The sequence below is a fragment of the Myxocyprinus asiaticus genome, chromosome 16 (genome assembly GCF_019703515.2).
Source record: "Myxocyprinus asiaticus isolate MX2 ecotype Aquarium Trade chromosome 16, UBuf_Myxa_2, whole genome shotgun sequence".
NCBI classification, from domain to species: Eukaryota; Metazoa; Chordata; class Actinopteri; order Cypriniformes; family Catostomidae; genus Myxocyprinus; species Myxocyprinus asiaticus.
In genome coordinates, this window is record NC_059359.1 from 18,737,784 (window position 1) to 18,754,315 (window position 16,532).

At 39.6% G+C, this 16,532-nt stretch overlaps 1 protein-coding gene across 2 annotated transcripts in view; it reads left to right on the plus strand.

The window, feature by feature from the left end:
• The first annotated feature begins 551 nt into the window (after window positions 1-551).
• The window catches only part of chd4b (chromodomain helicase DNA binding protein 4b), a 35,106-nt gene continuing 19,125 nt past the window's right edge, over window positions 552-16,532 (plus strand). For both annotated transcript variants that reach the window (XM_051720963.1, XM_051720964.1), the window contains exons 1-18: window positions 552-838; window positions 1,440-1,512; window positions 4,418-4,533; window positions 4,928-5,194; window positions 6,384-6,502; window positions 6,638-6,936; window positions 7,104-7,222; window positions 7,356-7,476; window positions 8,395-8,564; window positions 8,785-9,033; window positions 9,246-9,449; window positions 10,787-10,998; window positions 11,093-11,224; window positions 11,333-11,429; window positions 12,026-12,217; window positions 14,882-15,082; window positions 15,310-15,447; window positions 15,587-15,708. In XM_051720963.1, coding sequence (XP_051576923.1) covers window positions 1,464-1,512; window positions 4,418-4,533; window positions 4,928-5,194; window positions 6,384-6,502; window positions 6,638-6,936; window positions 7,104-7,222; window positions 7,356-7,476; window positions 8,395-8,564; window positions 8,785-9,033; window positions 9,246-9,449; window positions 10,787-10,998; window positions 11,093-11,224; window positions 11,333-11,429; window positions 12,026-12,217; window positions 14,882-15,082; window positions 15,310-15,447; window positions 15,587-15,708 — 2,807 coding nt within the window. In that variant the 5' untranslated portion in view covers window positions 552-838; window positions 1,440-1,463. The remainder of the gene's footprint in view (window positions 839-1,439; window positions 1,513-4,417; window positions 4,534-4,927; window positions 5,195-6,383; window positions 6,503-6,637; window positions 6,937-7,103; window positions 7,223-7,355; window positions 7,477-8,394; window positions 8,565-8,784; window positions 9,034-9,245; window positions 9,450-10,786; window positions 10,999-11,092; window positions 11,225-11,332; window positions 11,430-12,025; window positions 12,218-14,881; window positions 15,083-15,309; window positions 15,448-15,586; window positions 15,709-16,532) is intronic.

The following is a 16,532-nucleotide window of genomic DNA, read 5'->3' on the forward strand; positions in this document are numbered from 1 at the left end:
ATTTTGGAATTATTACAGCACAACCTATTCATAAATGTAAGCGTTTACACTGGGTTTACTGTACACTGCTTCCAACACAGACTCATTACGGGAGTTGCTCTAACATTTCGTCACCTTTATACTGTTTGAGCGTCAGTCTTGTAGGTCTGTGGCATTTAACAGATAGCCAGAGTCCTTTGTGCTACTTGCACTACTACTTTGCCTGACATCCAGCCAGGTGCTTGTATGCACTTTGTCCCTCATTCGGTGCACCAAAAAACCCAGCCAGGTGGACAGACAGCCGTAGATTATTATGGTCTGTCGCCAGCGGCCTGGGGTTTCCCTGGAGACCATGTGACTGGTGTTGTTTTTTTTTTCTTCCCTCGCTTTTAGGAGTTGTGTTTATTATGGGATGTCAGAGCGGTCTGCTTATGACTATTATGGGATGTCAGAGAGGGCGGGTGGGGGCAGTGTCGCCATAGCAACGTGGTTGCTAAGGGGGCAGGGACTAAGAAAGGGGAAGGCAGTGTGTACTTGCTGGTAGTGAGTGTGTGTGTGAGGGGGGGTGATTATTATGGTCTGTAGGTTGCGAGGTAACTATGCAGAGTTGGGTGAGTGTTATAAGGAGGGGGTAGCGCGCCTAGGATTATTATGGGATGTCCCCCCCCCCCCGGATTTCTTTGTGTGTATGTGAGGATGTTCGCTTCTGGTCACTGACGCTGGAGATAGAGGAGAAGAGTGGACGACGTAGCCCGAAGATTTACACCTTTTTTATTTCTTTGTGATAGATATAACCTTAGGGATTCTCGTCAGACTATAGCTGATCATATCGTGAACTCTCTACACCTTGGACTGACCTGTAAGTCAATTCTACCCACCCACCTCCGACCATTATCAAGACCGCCTGCGCTAAAAGATATAAACTTGTATTTCTCGCTGACGTTTTGCGCCACATATTACAAAAAAACAAACTAACTGATATTATTGATAACTTACATCTATTTAACGCATGTCACATAGCTTTGTAAAGCACCATATGGTGTTTGACGGGGGCCTCGCGACCTCCGTGTGCGATTTCTACAGTAGGAAAGTTGTAAAGGGCCAAATGCGGCAGAAATAAAGGCAGATAAGCGCTTTAACTCAACTCATCCAACCGGCTGCCATTTTCCCCGCAGCCGGATCACTTGACTCTGTTTGCTAACGTTGCTAACTTGATTGACAGCTAAGTTTCTCTCGCGCGGATCGAGCGAGAATGTTGACGAAAAAGGCCGAAATGGCACGATTACTTCCAACTCTTTTCAACACTACAGGCTGTATGATGTTGTAGTTTCGAAATTTCATCATCATAAAGTGTTTTATTTAGGGTTTAAACAGTTACCCTGCCCTGTCACTTCTCTCTGTCAACATGATGTCCAGCTATAAAACAGACCATATATTGTTTTGATTTCTGTTTTATCAAGTGTCCAGACATTTCCTGAAGCATTATGTCGGGGAGTGAAGACGACAAGGACCATTTTGGACCCATGAGAGATGGTAAGCCGAGCTACTTTGGTTTAGCTGCACAACTTGCTATCCTGAGCAAAATCTGGACCCTCATTAACCACATCGTATTACATATTTTGTATCTGTGTCTTTTAAATAATGTTTTATTATATGCTTTCTGTGTGTAAATCGGCTTCTTTACAGCACATTGGTCAACACGTGTTGTTTTAAATTGCACTTTATAAATAAACTTGAATTGAACTGAATTGAATAATTTCCCCAAATAAGCCAAAACATGCACATTAACTGCTGCTTTTCAGAAGAGAGTACTTGGGGACAAAACAGCATCATTTCTGTTAAGAGAAAGCTTGCTGTCATTTAATAACAGTCAGTCTCTTGCTTGTTTAGCCATATGTTGCTGCAAGATATTCCCCTCATAAATAAAGCCACATCTTCTAAAGATCAGTTTGTAATACAGCAGCAGCAGCTAGTTGCATGCAAAAGTGTGTTCACTTCCTGATTCAAGCCCTAGTGAAAACAGCTGCTGTTAAAATAAAAGGTAAACCATTTTAGTGACCCCTTATAAAACTCAAGATCTAATAAAGGCTTGTTTTTCTATTATAAAGATTGTCATGCGAAACATTGTTTAGCATAGTGTGTCAAACCCATTTGCTTTGCTTTCCTCTTCTGGCCGCTTTGGGTAATGGCGCTGGTTCTGTAGTGCAGCCTATCAGCAGAGAGCTTATAATGAGTGAATGATTTCAAAAGCAAGAGTCTTATGCCCCAGTTCTCTCTGCTGCTGACATATTTGGACAGTACACTCACATCTTAGACAGGAAAGCACTAATATAATATATTCTACAGGCTTTAAAAAACTGTTAAGCAATGTCATTGGATCTAAATTGGTTTGCTACTGTTCTGTATATTACCTGTAATCATCATGTTAAAGGTAATATTATAGTTCACCCAAAAATGAATCATTTACTTTACTCAGACTGATGTTGTTATAAACCCATATGAGTTTCTTTCTTCCATGGAACGTAAAAGGAGATGTTAGGAACTATCCATTAGGGTTGCTAACATTTTTTTTACCAGCCAAATATGGGACATTCCAGCTTTAAATACAGGACTTTTTTTTTCCAGTGGGGCTCCAGCGTGAGACACTTTCTAAATAAAATATAAAAAAAGCGTGGACAGAGGCGTTTGGTGTGAACGCCTCCTAATACGCTCAAAATGAAAACTGCTTTAATACAACCACCAGGAAGAACCAAATTTCTGTCAATCTTTACTTTAATAAACAATTTGGCCAAAAGATGAAGCTGCATAGAGAAAGTCAATCAAGACAGTATCAAGCGTCCCCCACCATAATTGAGCTTAAAGTGATAGTTCACCCAAAAATTAAACTTCTCTCATTATTTACTCACACTCATGCCATCCCAGATGTGTATGACTTTCTTTCTTCTGCAGAACAATTTTTTTTTTTAGGTCAATACAATGCAAATGAATGATGATCAGACATTTGTAGCTCCAAAAATCATATAAAGGAAACATAAAAGTAATCCATATGACTCCAGTGGTTAAATCCATATATATTTTCAGAAGAGATGTGATTGATGTGGGATGAAAACAGATAAAAAAAAGTTATTTTTTCACTCCAAATCTCCACTTTCACTTTTACATCTGAAAGCCACATGTGGTGCCTGTTTAATTTCACTTACACATCTGAAAGTGAAAGTGGATATTTAGAGTAAAAAAAGGACTTAAACTTTGATCTGTTTCTAACCCATACGTATCATATCAAAATAACCACTGGAGTCATATGGATTACTTTTATGTTTCCTTTGTGACTTTTGGAGCTACAAATTCTGAGCACCATTCACTTGCATTGTATAGACCTACAGAGCTGAAATATTCTTCTAAAAATCTTCATTTGTGTTCAGCAGAAGAAAAAAGTCATATACATCTGGGATGGCATGAGGGTGAGTAAATAATGAGAGAAGTTTTGGGTGAACTATCCCTTTAAGCCTTTTATGTTTTTAAAGCTCAATGAGCTGGGTTTCCATTTAAAATTAATCTCATCAGTTTGTAGACAGTATAAAATGTGTTAATAATAGTACATATCACAAAAAAATTATTTGGCCTTCCAAGGCCACTGTCTCAGTAAAGGTCTTACTACTGTTTTAAGTAACTATGCTTTATAGTGGATTTTTAACATGAACACTATGCATGAAATAGTGTATTTCTCCTTGGATTACAGTGTCGTTGTTTTGGTAGTAAATAGTGTTTATCACAAGGGAAATGTAATAAAACCACTAAGCATTTAAACAAAACTTGTATTGTACTTTGGTAGGCTACTAAAAGTGCTGCAGTTTTTCCCTGTCATTTAGCTGTCTCAGACTCTCTTAGAGTCTCTTTTCCAGAACGAGCACTGACATATGCAATGTAATGTTGTGTCATGAATTACTGGTGTTTTTGGAATCACAATGATGAGAAACAATTTTCATGCACTCATGCTATATGTTTGACAAAATTCTCCTACTTCAGTGATCTTTACCCCGGCCGCTTCTGTCAAGTGTTGCGTCTGTGTAACGTTTAACAACCGCTAACTCATGTGAAAGGTGTGTTTCAGGTCCATTTCTCTCGGTTTGGGAAACATTTTTAGTAGTTTGGGTTTGAGACGCTAAAATTCGGGACAAATGTATTTTACGGGACGGTTGGCAACCCTAGTCACCATTCACTTTTTATTGTTTGGGAAAATGCAGCATTAACACAATTTCTCTTGTATTTCACGGAAGAAAGCAAATTATACAGGTTTTGAACAACATGAGGGTGAGTAAATGACAACAGAATTTTCATTTTTGGGTGAAGTAGCCTTTTAAGAACACTCTTCCGCTTTGATTTTTTTTTTTTTTGTGATGTTATGTTTGATGCCCATGCTTGTCTGTGTTTTGGACAGATGAAGATGCAGACGAACCGATATCAGAGATAGAGGCTCCTAAATCCAAAAAGAAGAAGAAGGCAAAGAAAAGCCGTGAAAGTAGGAGCAGCAAACGACAGAAAGCCCTCAGAGAGGTTAGTGGAGCACCTCTAGGGTGCATATGGCCCAGGATTTTATATGACTTTTTACACCTGTGGAATGGACCTTGAAATTGCTCTCAAAACCAAAGGATTTGCTGTAAAACAGTGCCAGAATGTATAAAACGGCACAGGGGAGTAAAGCTCAAATGGAATCTGTTTTCCTTTGTCTGTTTATTAAAGTTTTTTAGGTATGGGAGATAAAATTAGCCACCAGCTAGATCAAACCAGCACTAATCAGCCTACACCACCTGGGAATTGCTTGCTGGTTAAACTGGTCTTTTCAGAAGGGTTAGGCATGTTTGGAACTGTTATATGTGATATTAGGATCAAGCAGTGAATTTAAGGGATCTTACATGTCATTTTTCCTTGCATGGATTTTGTGGTGTAGGAAGTTCCTGTCAGCTCTCCTGAAGTGATGGAAGCGATCAGAATGGTTGGAGAGGAAGAAGAGGAGGAGGACAGAGTGATGCGATCTGAGAGTGAAGGAAGTGATTATGCCCCTAGCAAGAAGAAGAAAAAGAGATCAAGCTCTTCTAAGGAGAGAAAGAAGGGTTCAACAGGAGAGAAGGCTGGCAGCTCATCTGGAGGAAAAAGCAAACGTAAAGATCCAGAGCCTGAGGAGGATGATGATGATGATGATGACGATGATGGGCAGGTAAGGAGTAGCAGATGGGCGGTCGCTGTTAAACCTAAAACCTCCTAACCACAAAATAATTTGTGAAACGAATCCAGTAGGCCAGGGCGATATGCAAGAAATATGTTCACCATGTTTTTATATAAAAATAGCGTGATATCCGAATACATCGTCAACCCCCCAGGCTGAGGTATTGGTGAATATTTTTGCTTTATTTATTTTGGTTTAAAAATTTAAATTCACTTATTGAAACACAAAAATTGCACTTCAAATGAAACGAAGTAGCGGTGGTCAAAAATTATATATAACCACCCTTCCATTTGCCATCCAAATATCCATCTACAACAGGTGGAACATTTCTTGTACAAATTAAGATCTAAAGACAATTATAAATGTAAACATAGTAATAATAATTATTGAAATATAAATCAATTTTAGGTTCAAGGTGAGCTTGTTTAAGTTGTACATACATGTATAGGCCGAAAGTGAACCTGCAGAGTTGCGTTCACAATGCATGTTAAGCACGAACTGCTCTGTGGAAATAAAGAGAACTAAACTTCGAGCACCTGTTGAGATGGTCTGAGGCCATTTGCAACATGCAGACACAATGCCTCTGATCAAATGGCGCCTCAGAGATGCGCATCGACGGCTTTTCTGACACCTGTTTTAAAAAATATAATAAGGTGTTTCTTCAAGTGTTTGTCTTTGTGTCTAACAGCATTTCTAGTCGTGTAATTTTGAGACGTCTTACAGTTAGCCGACCGCAGTGGCAGGTAGATGAGCAAAATTACCTGCCATGCTCATGATATAGACTACCTGCATTTCCCAGATCCATGGCTTTGTAATTTCATGATATTTTCAGTCATATTCTGTCAATGAGTGTCGCAATCGACATCAGGATATTTGTCAGACATCCTCGATATCCAAATACATTGTCCTGTCGCCCAGCTCTAATGTCTAACTCTGTCTGTGTTTTCATTGCCTACTTTGTTGGCACGATTAGTCCTGATTTTTGGTTTGTTTGTTTATTTTATCAGCAACTGTTATTGTTATCTTTTACATTTTTTATCTTATCTTTTTAATTTACATTTTTAATGGTATATTAGTCAGTTTTTGGATAAAGTACAAGTCAGATGATGTAAAATATCCCTGGTTACCCTTATGATTGCGTTCTCCAGTGTTATTCATCTGTCAGCCTCTCCCTTTACAGGAACCCAAGTCCTCCTCTCAGCTATTAGCAGACTGGGGAATGAAAGACATTGACTACACCTTTACCCAGGAGGACTACACCTCTCTCACCAATTACAAAGCTTTCAGCCAGTTTGTCAGGTAGAACAATGCAGATTTTTTGTTTTTCTGGTTTGTACCATTTCTATTATTGCCTCATGTAAACACCCACATATATCCTGTGGTTTTCTTGTGGTTGGCCTGAAGTGAGTCTTTGTCTTTTCCTCTTTCGTTTAGGCCTCTTATAGCTGCTAAAAACCCTAAGATCGCTGTATCAAAGATGATGATGGTATTGGGAGCTAAATGGCGGGAATTCAGCACTAATAATCCCATGCGAGGTTTGGCGAGTGCCAACGCAGCCCTGGCAGCTGCCAACGTAGCTGCTGCAGTGGAGAGTATGGTGACCAGGGTGGATGGAGGAGGGGCAACACCTGTGGCCACACCCACACCAACAGCAGCTCCTGCTGCACTGGCCCCTCCACCCCAACAGCCCCCAGCAGTCCCACTACGGAAAGCCAAGACCAAAGAGGGCAAAGGTCAGAGAAAGAAAAAAAAAAATTGAGATGAATGTGGATTAAAGTGACAGTATTAGAGAGTTATGACCTATACAATGAGAAGAGTATGAAGATAGATTTTTTTAATATGTTAAATATATGTATGTTTAATCTACCCAACATATTGTCATGGATATATGTGCATCTAGGCCCAAATGCACGTAGGAGGTCCAAGCCCACCCCGAAGCCCCAGGACAAAAAGTCTAAAGCGAAGAAAGTTGCTCCACTCAAGATTAAGCTGGGCAACTTCAAGAGAAAACGTTCCTCTGTATGTATCCATTCCATTTATGCCTGCACATATTTGTTTCTACTGTATACAAAGCAGCATTAGAAACCAGCTAAACTATATATTATACATCTGTTCCTTGTGTGATTCAACACAGCCTGTTTTGTCCTTTCAGAGTGGTGAGGATGATGATGGTGAGAGCGATTTTGATAGTTTCTCTGTCAGTGATGGTTCTAACAGTCGTGGCAGCCGCTCCAAAAGTAAGAAATCCAAGAGCTCCAAGAAAAAGAAGAGAGGTAAGTCGCTGAGAGCAAAAACTCAGGTTAAGTGTGTTTACTACACTAAATGCTGTTACTCTTAAATTTTCCCCGTGGGATCAAAGTCCTATCTAACTCTCGGACTAAGTGTACTTGTTTGTTTGTATCTAATACAATGATAGTTAGTTATACATTTTTCAGTGTGACTTAGGTGTCCAAATTAGGAGAAGAATGTAACTGCAGGCAGAGCTCCAAAAAAGGGGCAGGAGATCCAAACCGTCAGCAAAGAAATAGGGAGCCCCTAACCTACCTGCAGACTGAAAATCTCCAAATGGGGGCATGACCTCCAAAAGAGGATGGGGTTACTCCAGAAGTGGGCGGGGTTATTCAAAAAAGGGGTTGCACAGTTTCCAAAAGGGGGTGTTACTTGCACTCACGGTTAGGGAAAGGGTTAGGTTAGAGGCTACCTATATCTTTGTTGACGGTTTGGAGCTCTGCCTGCGGCTAAATCCTTCTCTAACCATGTGTGGATGTGATGTGATGCCCCCTTTTGGAGTAACCCTGCCCTCTTTTGAAAATGTTGCCCCCATTTGGAGATCTCCGGCCTGCAGCTATACCTACTTGCAAATTAGGGCTGTCGATTTAACACGTTAATTTTGATTAATTATATATATAAAATAACGTGTTCAAAAATTGTACACAATCATGTCTCCTGACCCATACTTCAATTTTTGTAATAAAAGTAAGTATTTTTCTACCATCGGAGCTATTCCATGTAGAAATACATTTGTGTTTAATACATCAATACTAAGTTGGACGTTTAGCAGGCTTGGAGGGACCTCGGCAAGAATCATGCTGTGAAACACAGTACAATTACACAATCCACCTATATTGTCAGATTCAGCTGTTATAGACTCTGTTAACAATTTATAATTTCTTATCCCTCCTACGTCTCAGTGGATGAAGAGGCTGACGGCTATGAGACTGATCATCAGGACTACTGTGAGGTGTGTCAGCAGGGCGGTGAGATCATTCTGTGTGACACCTGTCCACGAGCCTATCACATGGTGTGTCTAGACCCTGACATGGAGAGAGCCCCTGAGGGCACCTGGAGTTGCCCACACTGCGTATGTACACTTACGTTCAAACAACACCTTATGTTATCACAAACCTGTGTCCAGAATGAAATGTCTGTCCTTTTTCTATTGTATAGTTATTGAGTAAAACGCGTGTGCGTGCGTGTGCATGCGCGTGCGTGCGCGTGCGTGCTCTTGACTACTTTTTTGTATTCCATTGATCTTTAATGACTGAAGTTTGTGTTGATTATGCATTGGTTATTCCTCTCAGGAGAAGGAGGGAATTCAATGGGAGGCTCGGGAGGAGAGCTCTGAGGCGGAAGAGGAGATTGATGATGGAAGAAGGGATGAAGGAGATGTAGAAGAGGAGGATGATCATCACATGGAGTTTTGTCGGGTGTGTAAAGATGGAGGAGAGCTGCTGTGCTGTGACACCTGCCCCTCGTCCTACCACTTACACTGTCTCAATCCTCCCCTGCCAGACATCCCCAACGGAGAGTGGATCTGCCCTCGCTGCCTGGTGAGAGAGATAGATAGTATTGTTGTGCTAGTACGAGTGCCCTTTACATTTGGTTTACCTCATAATACTGAAATATTTTGAATTAACATTAATTGTCATTCATTCATCATGAATAGGTCACTCTTCAATGCCTGATTATATTATGAAGTGTTCCTTCTATATTAGATGCTTTAATGGTTTAATTCTAAATCCAACTCTTTTTGTCTTCTCAGAGTCTTCCACTAAAGGGCAAAGTCCAGAAAGTTCTGACCTGGCGATGGGGTGAAGCCCCTCCCCCTATGCCAGTGCCACGCCCTGTGGACCTCCCAGCCGATGCCCCAGATCCCCCTCCTATGATTGGTCGAAAGGAGAGAGAGTTCTTTGTGAAGTGGTGCAACATGTCTTACTGGCACTGTTCTTGGGTCCAAGAACTACAGGTAGCACACAAATAAAACACACATACTGTCTTCAGTGGTGCCACCAGGATTTGTTTTATGGGGTGGCTAGAGGGGAACAGTAAAATTTTAGGGTGGCACAACAAAAAATGTGTGTATGAATGTGTATATATGTAATTGTGTGTGTGTGTGTGTGATTAGGCCTATTAAACAAGTTAAAATGGGACAGTGGTATTCAATTAACATTGTAAGAGGTCCAATTTCTATATTTTGTTCCCAGTAAAGTCCAAAGTCATAACTTATAGTCAACTTAAATTAGCAGTTAATATGTTTATAATTCAACAATTGTTTTTTATTTTATTTATTTGTGTAATATGCCTACTTTTCACAAACAAAGAGCAGCTTTACAGAGAATAAAATAGTGTCTTACAAAACCCCAGTGAGCAAGCCAGAGGTGAATAGTCCGTGACAAGGACTCAGCAAACACAGAACATTCCCCTAACGTTAGCATAATTGTTCCTGTTTTGTAAATTTTTGGGAACCAATTCTCTTTAGGTTAGATTTTTAAAACCATAAACTAATGTTTCCAGAACATTGCAGGCAGGTTTTTCTGTGGAACCTTAAAAGCACTTATGCAGAATGTTCTCTAATGGTTATTTATTTGTGTAACTAAACTAACCTTCCAAGAATGTTGCAGGGAGGCTTATATGGGACAACCTTAAAATAACAGACAGAAAGGTTTCTAATGGTTATTTTTAGGTTTTATTTTTCATCACATTTAATTTTTTTGAGGTTGACAGACAACAATGAATGAAATTAGTGAAGTAGGCTAGCATTTAATTAAATGCAGAAAATAGATAGGCTAACGTTAAATGGCATTTGAATGCATTATAATGAACAGATGAGAAAAACATTCAAGAATAAACTACCTTCCTACCTTAATATATTATCTTTATCTAATTACCTTAGTCGCTGTCTGATAGTTATACTGTATTTGAATGCGCACTCGATCTGCACGTGCTTCATTCAACCACAGAAATTTGCGCTCTTGCGCAATATAAAATTAACAGTTATTCGGAGACAGACTCACAGACTCATTCTATCACTTTCCTCAATAAATAATTACTTCTAAATGTGAGGTTAACTATAGGCTAAGTGTTCAGAATTTGATACAGATTTGACTCAAAATTTAAAAGAATATGATGTGTTAGTTTAATGGAGTGGTTTTCTGTTTATTGGCTACAACTGAAGAGTAACAGAGATGTCTTGTAAGCCAATAACAAATACATTCAGACACACATCTGTTTCAGTGGATGTTTTTACTAGTAAATTCTTCCAGTCAGAAATGTCTTTATCTCTCTCTCTCTCTCTTGCCGTAGTTGGAGCTGAACTGTCAAGTAATGTTCCGTAACTACCAGCGGAAGACAGACATGGAGGAGCCCCCCAATCTTGAGCTAGGTGCTGAGGGAGATGAGGATAAGAGCTGTAAGAGAAAGAATAAAGATCCTTTCTATGCCCGCATGGAGGATCGGTATGGACGCTTTGGAGTAAAGCTCGAGTGGCTCCTCATCCACAGAATCTTGAACCACAGGTGAGAGCTGTCAGATACTGAAGCCTGTTTGCACTGGAAAATAACATCATCTGAACCATTTGGGCATTCATCTCTCTTCCTTTCTCTCTGTCAGTGTGGATAAGAAAAATAATGTTCACTATCTGATCAAATGGAGGGATTTGCAGTATGATCAGTCAACTTGGGAGTGTGAAGACATGGACATCCCAGACTTTGAGACTTTCAAACAGCATTACTGGAACCACAGGTACATGCACAGAGGACTCTTCAGAACTTCACACTCACAAGTATAAAAAAAATACTGATTACAGCAATACATCTATCTGCATATTGGCTCAATCTTTCTCTTTGTTAGGGAACTGATGCTTGGAGAGGAGGGCAGACCAGGTAAAAAGTTGAAGAAGGTGAAAGTGAAGAAGACAGAGAGGCCTCCGGCTAATCCTGTGGTGGATGTAAGGAACAGAAGAACAACTCTTGCATGCATGTTAAACAACCCCCCGCCCCCCCCAAAAAAACAAACAAAACAAAACTGAAACTACACATTAAGGTTCCTTGGAAATATATTGTAAGCCATGCTCCAAAACTTGGTGAACTGCCTACCTTGGCAAAATTTATAAGCATCATTAATTGGCTTCCATGCTCTCAAATCAAAGGTTGTTCCAACAGTAAGCAGCAATATTATACCGTATATGATACCTTGTTTTGGCAAAATTTGAAGCAGCTTTGCATATGAAAAGGCAGTTAAGGCAATCTCATAATGCAATGCAATAAACATGTCAATTATAAATATACATTATTGTACATTTCATTGAGTTGTTAGCTTATATCAATTTGATTTACATGATAAGCCATATTATTGCGCTGTTAGTGCATGACCGTTAACTTGAGAGTGTTTCAAATCAGTCTCTAATCAGGTTCCAGTTTGGTTTTGATGCTGAATTATATGGTTGCTGCCTGTGTAAAATACACGGTGAGGGAGCCAAAATTTGTTGGCTTTTTTTTTTTGTTAACGTGTCCAATATTCTTTCTTTTTGTCTCGTTCTTTCAGCCAACCATAAAGTTTGACAGGCAGCCGGATTATCTGGACACTACAGGTGGTACACTTCACCCATACCAGCTGGAGGGACTGAACTGGTTGCGTTTCTCTTGGGCTCAAGGCACGGACACCATTCTAGCTGATGAGATGGGTCTGGGAAAAACTGTTCAGACCGCCGTCTTTCTCTACTCGCTCTACAAAGAGGTCTGTGCGTTTAATAACATCTCTTTTGTCAGTATTTTTTGTCATTATGTGTAATTCCCATAACTTCGTAATGGTGACTCATTATTAGTTTAGCAAATATAAATGCTTTCTGGGGAGTTTGTTTAAACCCTTTAAAATGGCTTATAGAGTGCAACAGTCTGGTTCCGGAAGTAAAAATCCCATTACTTTTCCATAGACTAATTGATTTTCAACGCTAACTTATAAACCTTTAGAGACAGACCTTCCGTGAGCTCCAAGGTTGTTCATTGATGGTATATGCTTCCATTGAAGCCATCTGTCTGCATTATATCAACTTCATTGTTGAATTAAAAATCGTCTTTAATAGCGGAATTCCTGTTGAGCAACTACATAACCTATGGTCCAGCAGAGAAAGCTTCACCAATCAGAGAACTGCGGCCAACAAAGCCCGTGAAATAAGCCCAGAAGAAACCGCCTACTCCCAAGACACACTCGGAATGACGCAAACGAGTCGGTCTACCTGCACTCTCAAACGTATTGTATATTTGTGTATTTTAGAATATTTCACAATAAACAAACTATATTAGTTTTATACTTATAATCAACAACCTTAAATTAGTGCTGTCAGTCGATTAAAATTTTGTAATCGCGATTAAACGCATATTCTTTGTAGTTAAACACGATTAATCGCAGATTTTGAAAATGCTGAAATTTGACAACATATTTACCGTATTTTCTGGAATATAAATCAAGGTTTTTTACATAATCTAAAAAAGGTCCTGCGACTTATAGTACGCAGCGACTTATATATATATATATAATTTATATGTAACTGATGTCGGCCGGTGAAACATATGCGCACCAAAACAGATGAAAACATCAGTCATAGTGACGGTAGAAGTGTTTTGAAGTTGACAATTTAGAATATTTTGCCTTAACAAAGTACTTTATGCAACCAATTGAAATATTCTGTCATCTCTAGACCGCTGTCAAACGCAACTCTTCACATGCCCACAAAATGAATGGATCATCACGTAGTAAAACCATTCAGTCATTGAACAGGATAATTAATACATTGCAAAGAGGGCTGCAAATATCAGAAATATTCACAGATAGACACACTAATGTTAATAAATAGAATACAACAGGCATATTGTTTTACTCACAAGACTGATTATTTGTGCACAGCATAGAGGTATAGATGTTATAAACAGATGTGGATTACTTGTTTGATTTCTTTCATGAAACATAAACAGAATATGAGAAACTGTTACACATGATTACTTAAAGTAAATTCTCCCATTTTAAACAAGCCCCAAAACACTGTAATACGAGGTGTAGATTCTGAGGTACTGTAATCTTCATGGAGCGCGTTTGACATCTGATTGCTAAAGGGAAGTTGGGCGGCTGTTTCCGGGTCCTAGTGCCTACAGCATTCAGCCTTTGTCAGTGTGACTTGTATATACAGAGATGCGACTTCTCTGTGTTTTTTTTTTCTCACAATAACTCGGTGCGACTTATTTTCAGGTGCAACTTTATTTCCGGAAAATACGGTACTTCTCTTCCTGTCAAAATGTATTTTTTTCCGTCTTAGGAAAGAGAACAAAACAATGTGCTTTATTAACATTCTCCAAACATTATACTTTCACAGTATAAAGAAAGAAAAGCACTAAAATAACACCAGTTCAATTAACATTAAACGTTTCCCAATGTCTAAGTGGGAGTTTGACTAATTGAAAGAAATAGTCCATACACAGGTTGCATATTCATTGCAATGGGCATTAAATCAGTTAAACTCATCCTCCACTAAATTAATCTGCTGGTAGACTGTGGCTATCTGCTTTCTTACAGCAATCGTGAAGCTGCATTCATAATTCCTGTCAGAGCGTCAAGCGCCACTTTGAAATCTACGGGAAAAGTGCTGGCAGACAAAAATGTCTCATTCTGCATTTTGTTGATAGTTAAGACTTGGCATGCTTCTGTGGTAATTAAAATGCGACTTACATAGGCTGAAAATACTTGACAGGTCCCATCTGGGCTTGTTTTATACATCAAATAACGTTAAGAGCTCCTTTCTCCATCGTTTTATCAGTGACAGGGAAGCACTGTTTTGTGTTTTTTTGCAATGTGCATCAATGTAATGACTCCGAGCGGACACATTATAAAGGTTCCGCCCTCCCAAATGTGTTTATGCTGTATAAACGGTAAATGCATTAATCGCGATTAAGAAAAATGTACGTGTTAATCCTTTTTAATGAATCACATGCGTTAACACGTTAATTCTGACAGCTCTACCTTAAATAAGTTGGTTTATTTTTTCCATAGTTTTATATTCGATTATGCCATTCACAATTCTTCATGGGATTGTAGTCTGTGCCCTCATGCAAAATGGTAAGTACACAGACCTGTACCTTTTGTCTTTGTCCGATTTTCAAATAATGTTTTTGCCTTAAAACAAAGTCTGTAATCTTGCGATTCACCTTGGAGCTGGTTGGTTTGGTTCATGGTTTACAACTCTAATGGAGGATTTTATGAAAAGTCTATGGAATAAATTAATGGGAAAAATACTTCTGGAACCCAGATGGCTGAAAAAGTGGGCAGGCACTGTTGCGCTCTATTGTGCCTTAAATGTTTATAATACAGTATACATTTGCTTATCTCATTCTTTCTAACATTCTCTCTCAGGGTCATTCGAAAGGTCCTTTCCTGGTGAGTGCCCCTCTGTCCACCATCATTAACTGGGAGAGGGAGTTTGAGATGTGGGCCCCAGACATGTACGTGGTCACTTATGTGGGTGATAAAGACAGCAGGGCTGTCATACGCGAGAATGAATTCTCCTTTGAGGACAATGCCATCCGCGGTGGGAAGAAGGCATCCAAAATGAAGGTAAGAATCTGAGGAAAAAGATGGGAGATGGAGGGCAAAAATTTAGATAATGGTTTATGATAAGAGAAAGCTAGTAACCCTAAATGTGTAGGATTGTTTAAATCTGTGCCACATCTTAGTGCTCCGCTGTGTGTGGTCTGATAAAATTTTATGATATGTTCCCTTGTCTTTATCTGCCGAATGTGTGTGGTTCCTCTGTTCTGAATCTCTCTTCTTCTCCTTTGCAGAAAGAGGCTTCTGTAAAGTTCCATGTACTGTTAACGTCCTACGAGCTGATCACAATCGATCAGGCCATCCTGGGTTCCATTGACTGGGCCTGTCTTGTGGTAGATGAGGCCCACAGGCTCAAAAACAACCAATCAAAGGTAAGAACCATGTGACAGATCTGCGGCACTACCAAAATATCCACTATTTAATACAACAAATCAGAGATGAAAGCGTTCATGACGTTAAACTAACACACACATACTCTCACTTTTGTTTCTCTCTCTCTCTCCCTCTCAGTTCTTTCGTGTGTTGAATAACTACCCACTCCAGCATAAGTTGCTGTTGACAGGCACTCCTTTACAGAACAACCTGGAGGAGCTCTTCCATCTGCTCAACTTCCTCACGCCTGAGAGATTCAAGTGAGTGTGAATGTGTGTGCGCTAAAATTGGTCCCAAGATTGATTTTTTTTTTTACTCTATCCACAGCCCTATACTACAATGAGACTGTCATTAGCAACCAAATTTCGTGCTATGTGACTAAAATGTATATACAGTATTTGGCAACTGACTGGTAAATGTTCAGATTTCTCTCACCAGTATTTGTGTAGTATACTGGTGGAGTATTCAGCAGCAAGATCCTTTCATTGCATGTTGAGAGTACATTACACGTTGTTCCGTGTAATGTGTGTCTAAAGACGAGATCCACACACCCAATTTGTCATTGAATAATGTCTCTTTTAATACCCTTTCTGTATTACAGTCAGTTGCTGGTCAAAAACAACAAAAAAGAAACAATTAATTCTAATCACGCATAGGGGTGTCACGATGCATTGATCCAATGACCAACGATCCAATGTTATCTATGCAACGCATAAATATCGATATAGACATTTTTTTAAGATGTACCTTTATTTTAATACTCTCACATCAGCAATGTCTGTACGCATTTCCTTCAGGCGATGAAGCAACCTTATTACATTCATTTGACTTTATGATCGCTAAATATGCTTTTCATGTGGGACACGGATGTGCACGGGGTCTTTGAAGCCAAATTGTGCTCTGCTATCCGTGCGCCGTGCGCACGCGTTAACCGGGCTTGCCGTGAAATGCGAGCACCATTGACGGGATCCGTGCGAGCGCATCAACCGGGTACTCCTTAAAATGTGAGCTCTCGTGACAAACACAGAGCGGCTCACATGCGCGATTAATTTGGGCTTCCATCGATATCGTTGCACATGCGAAC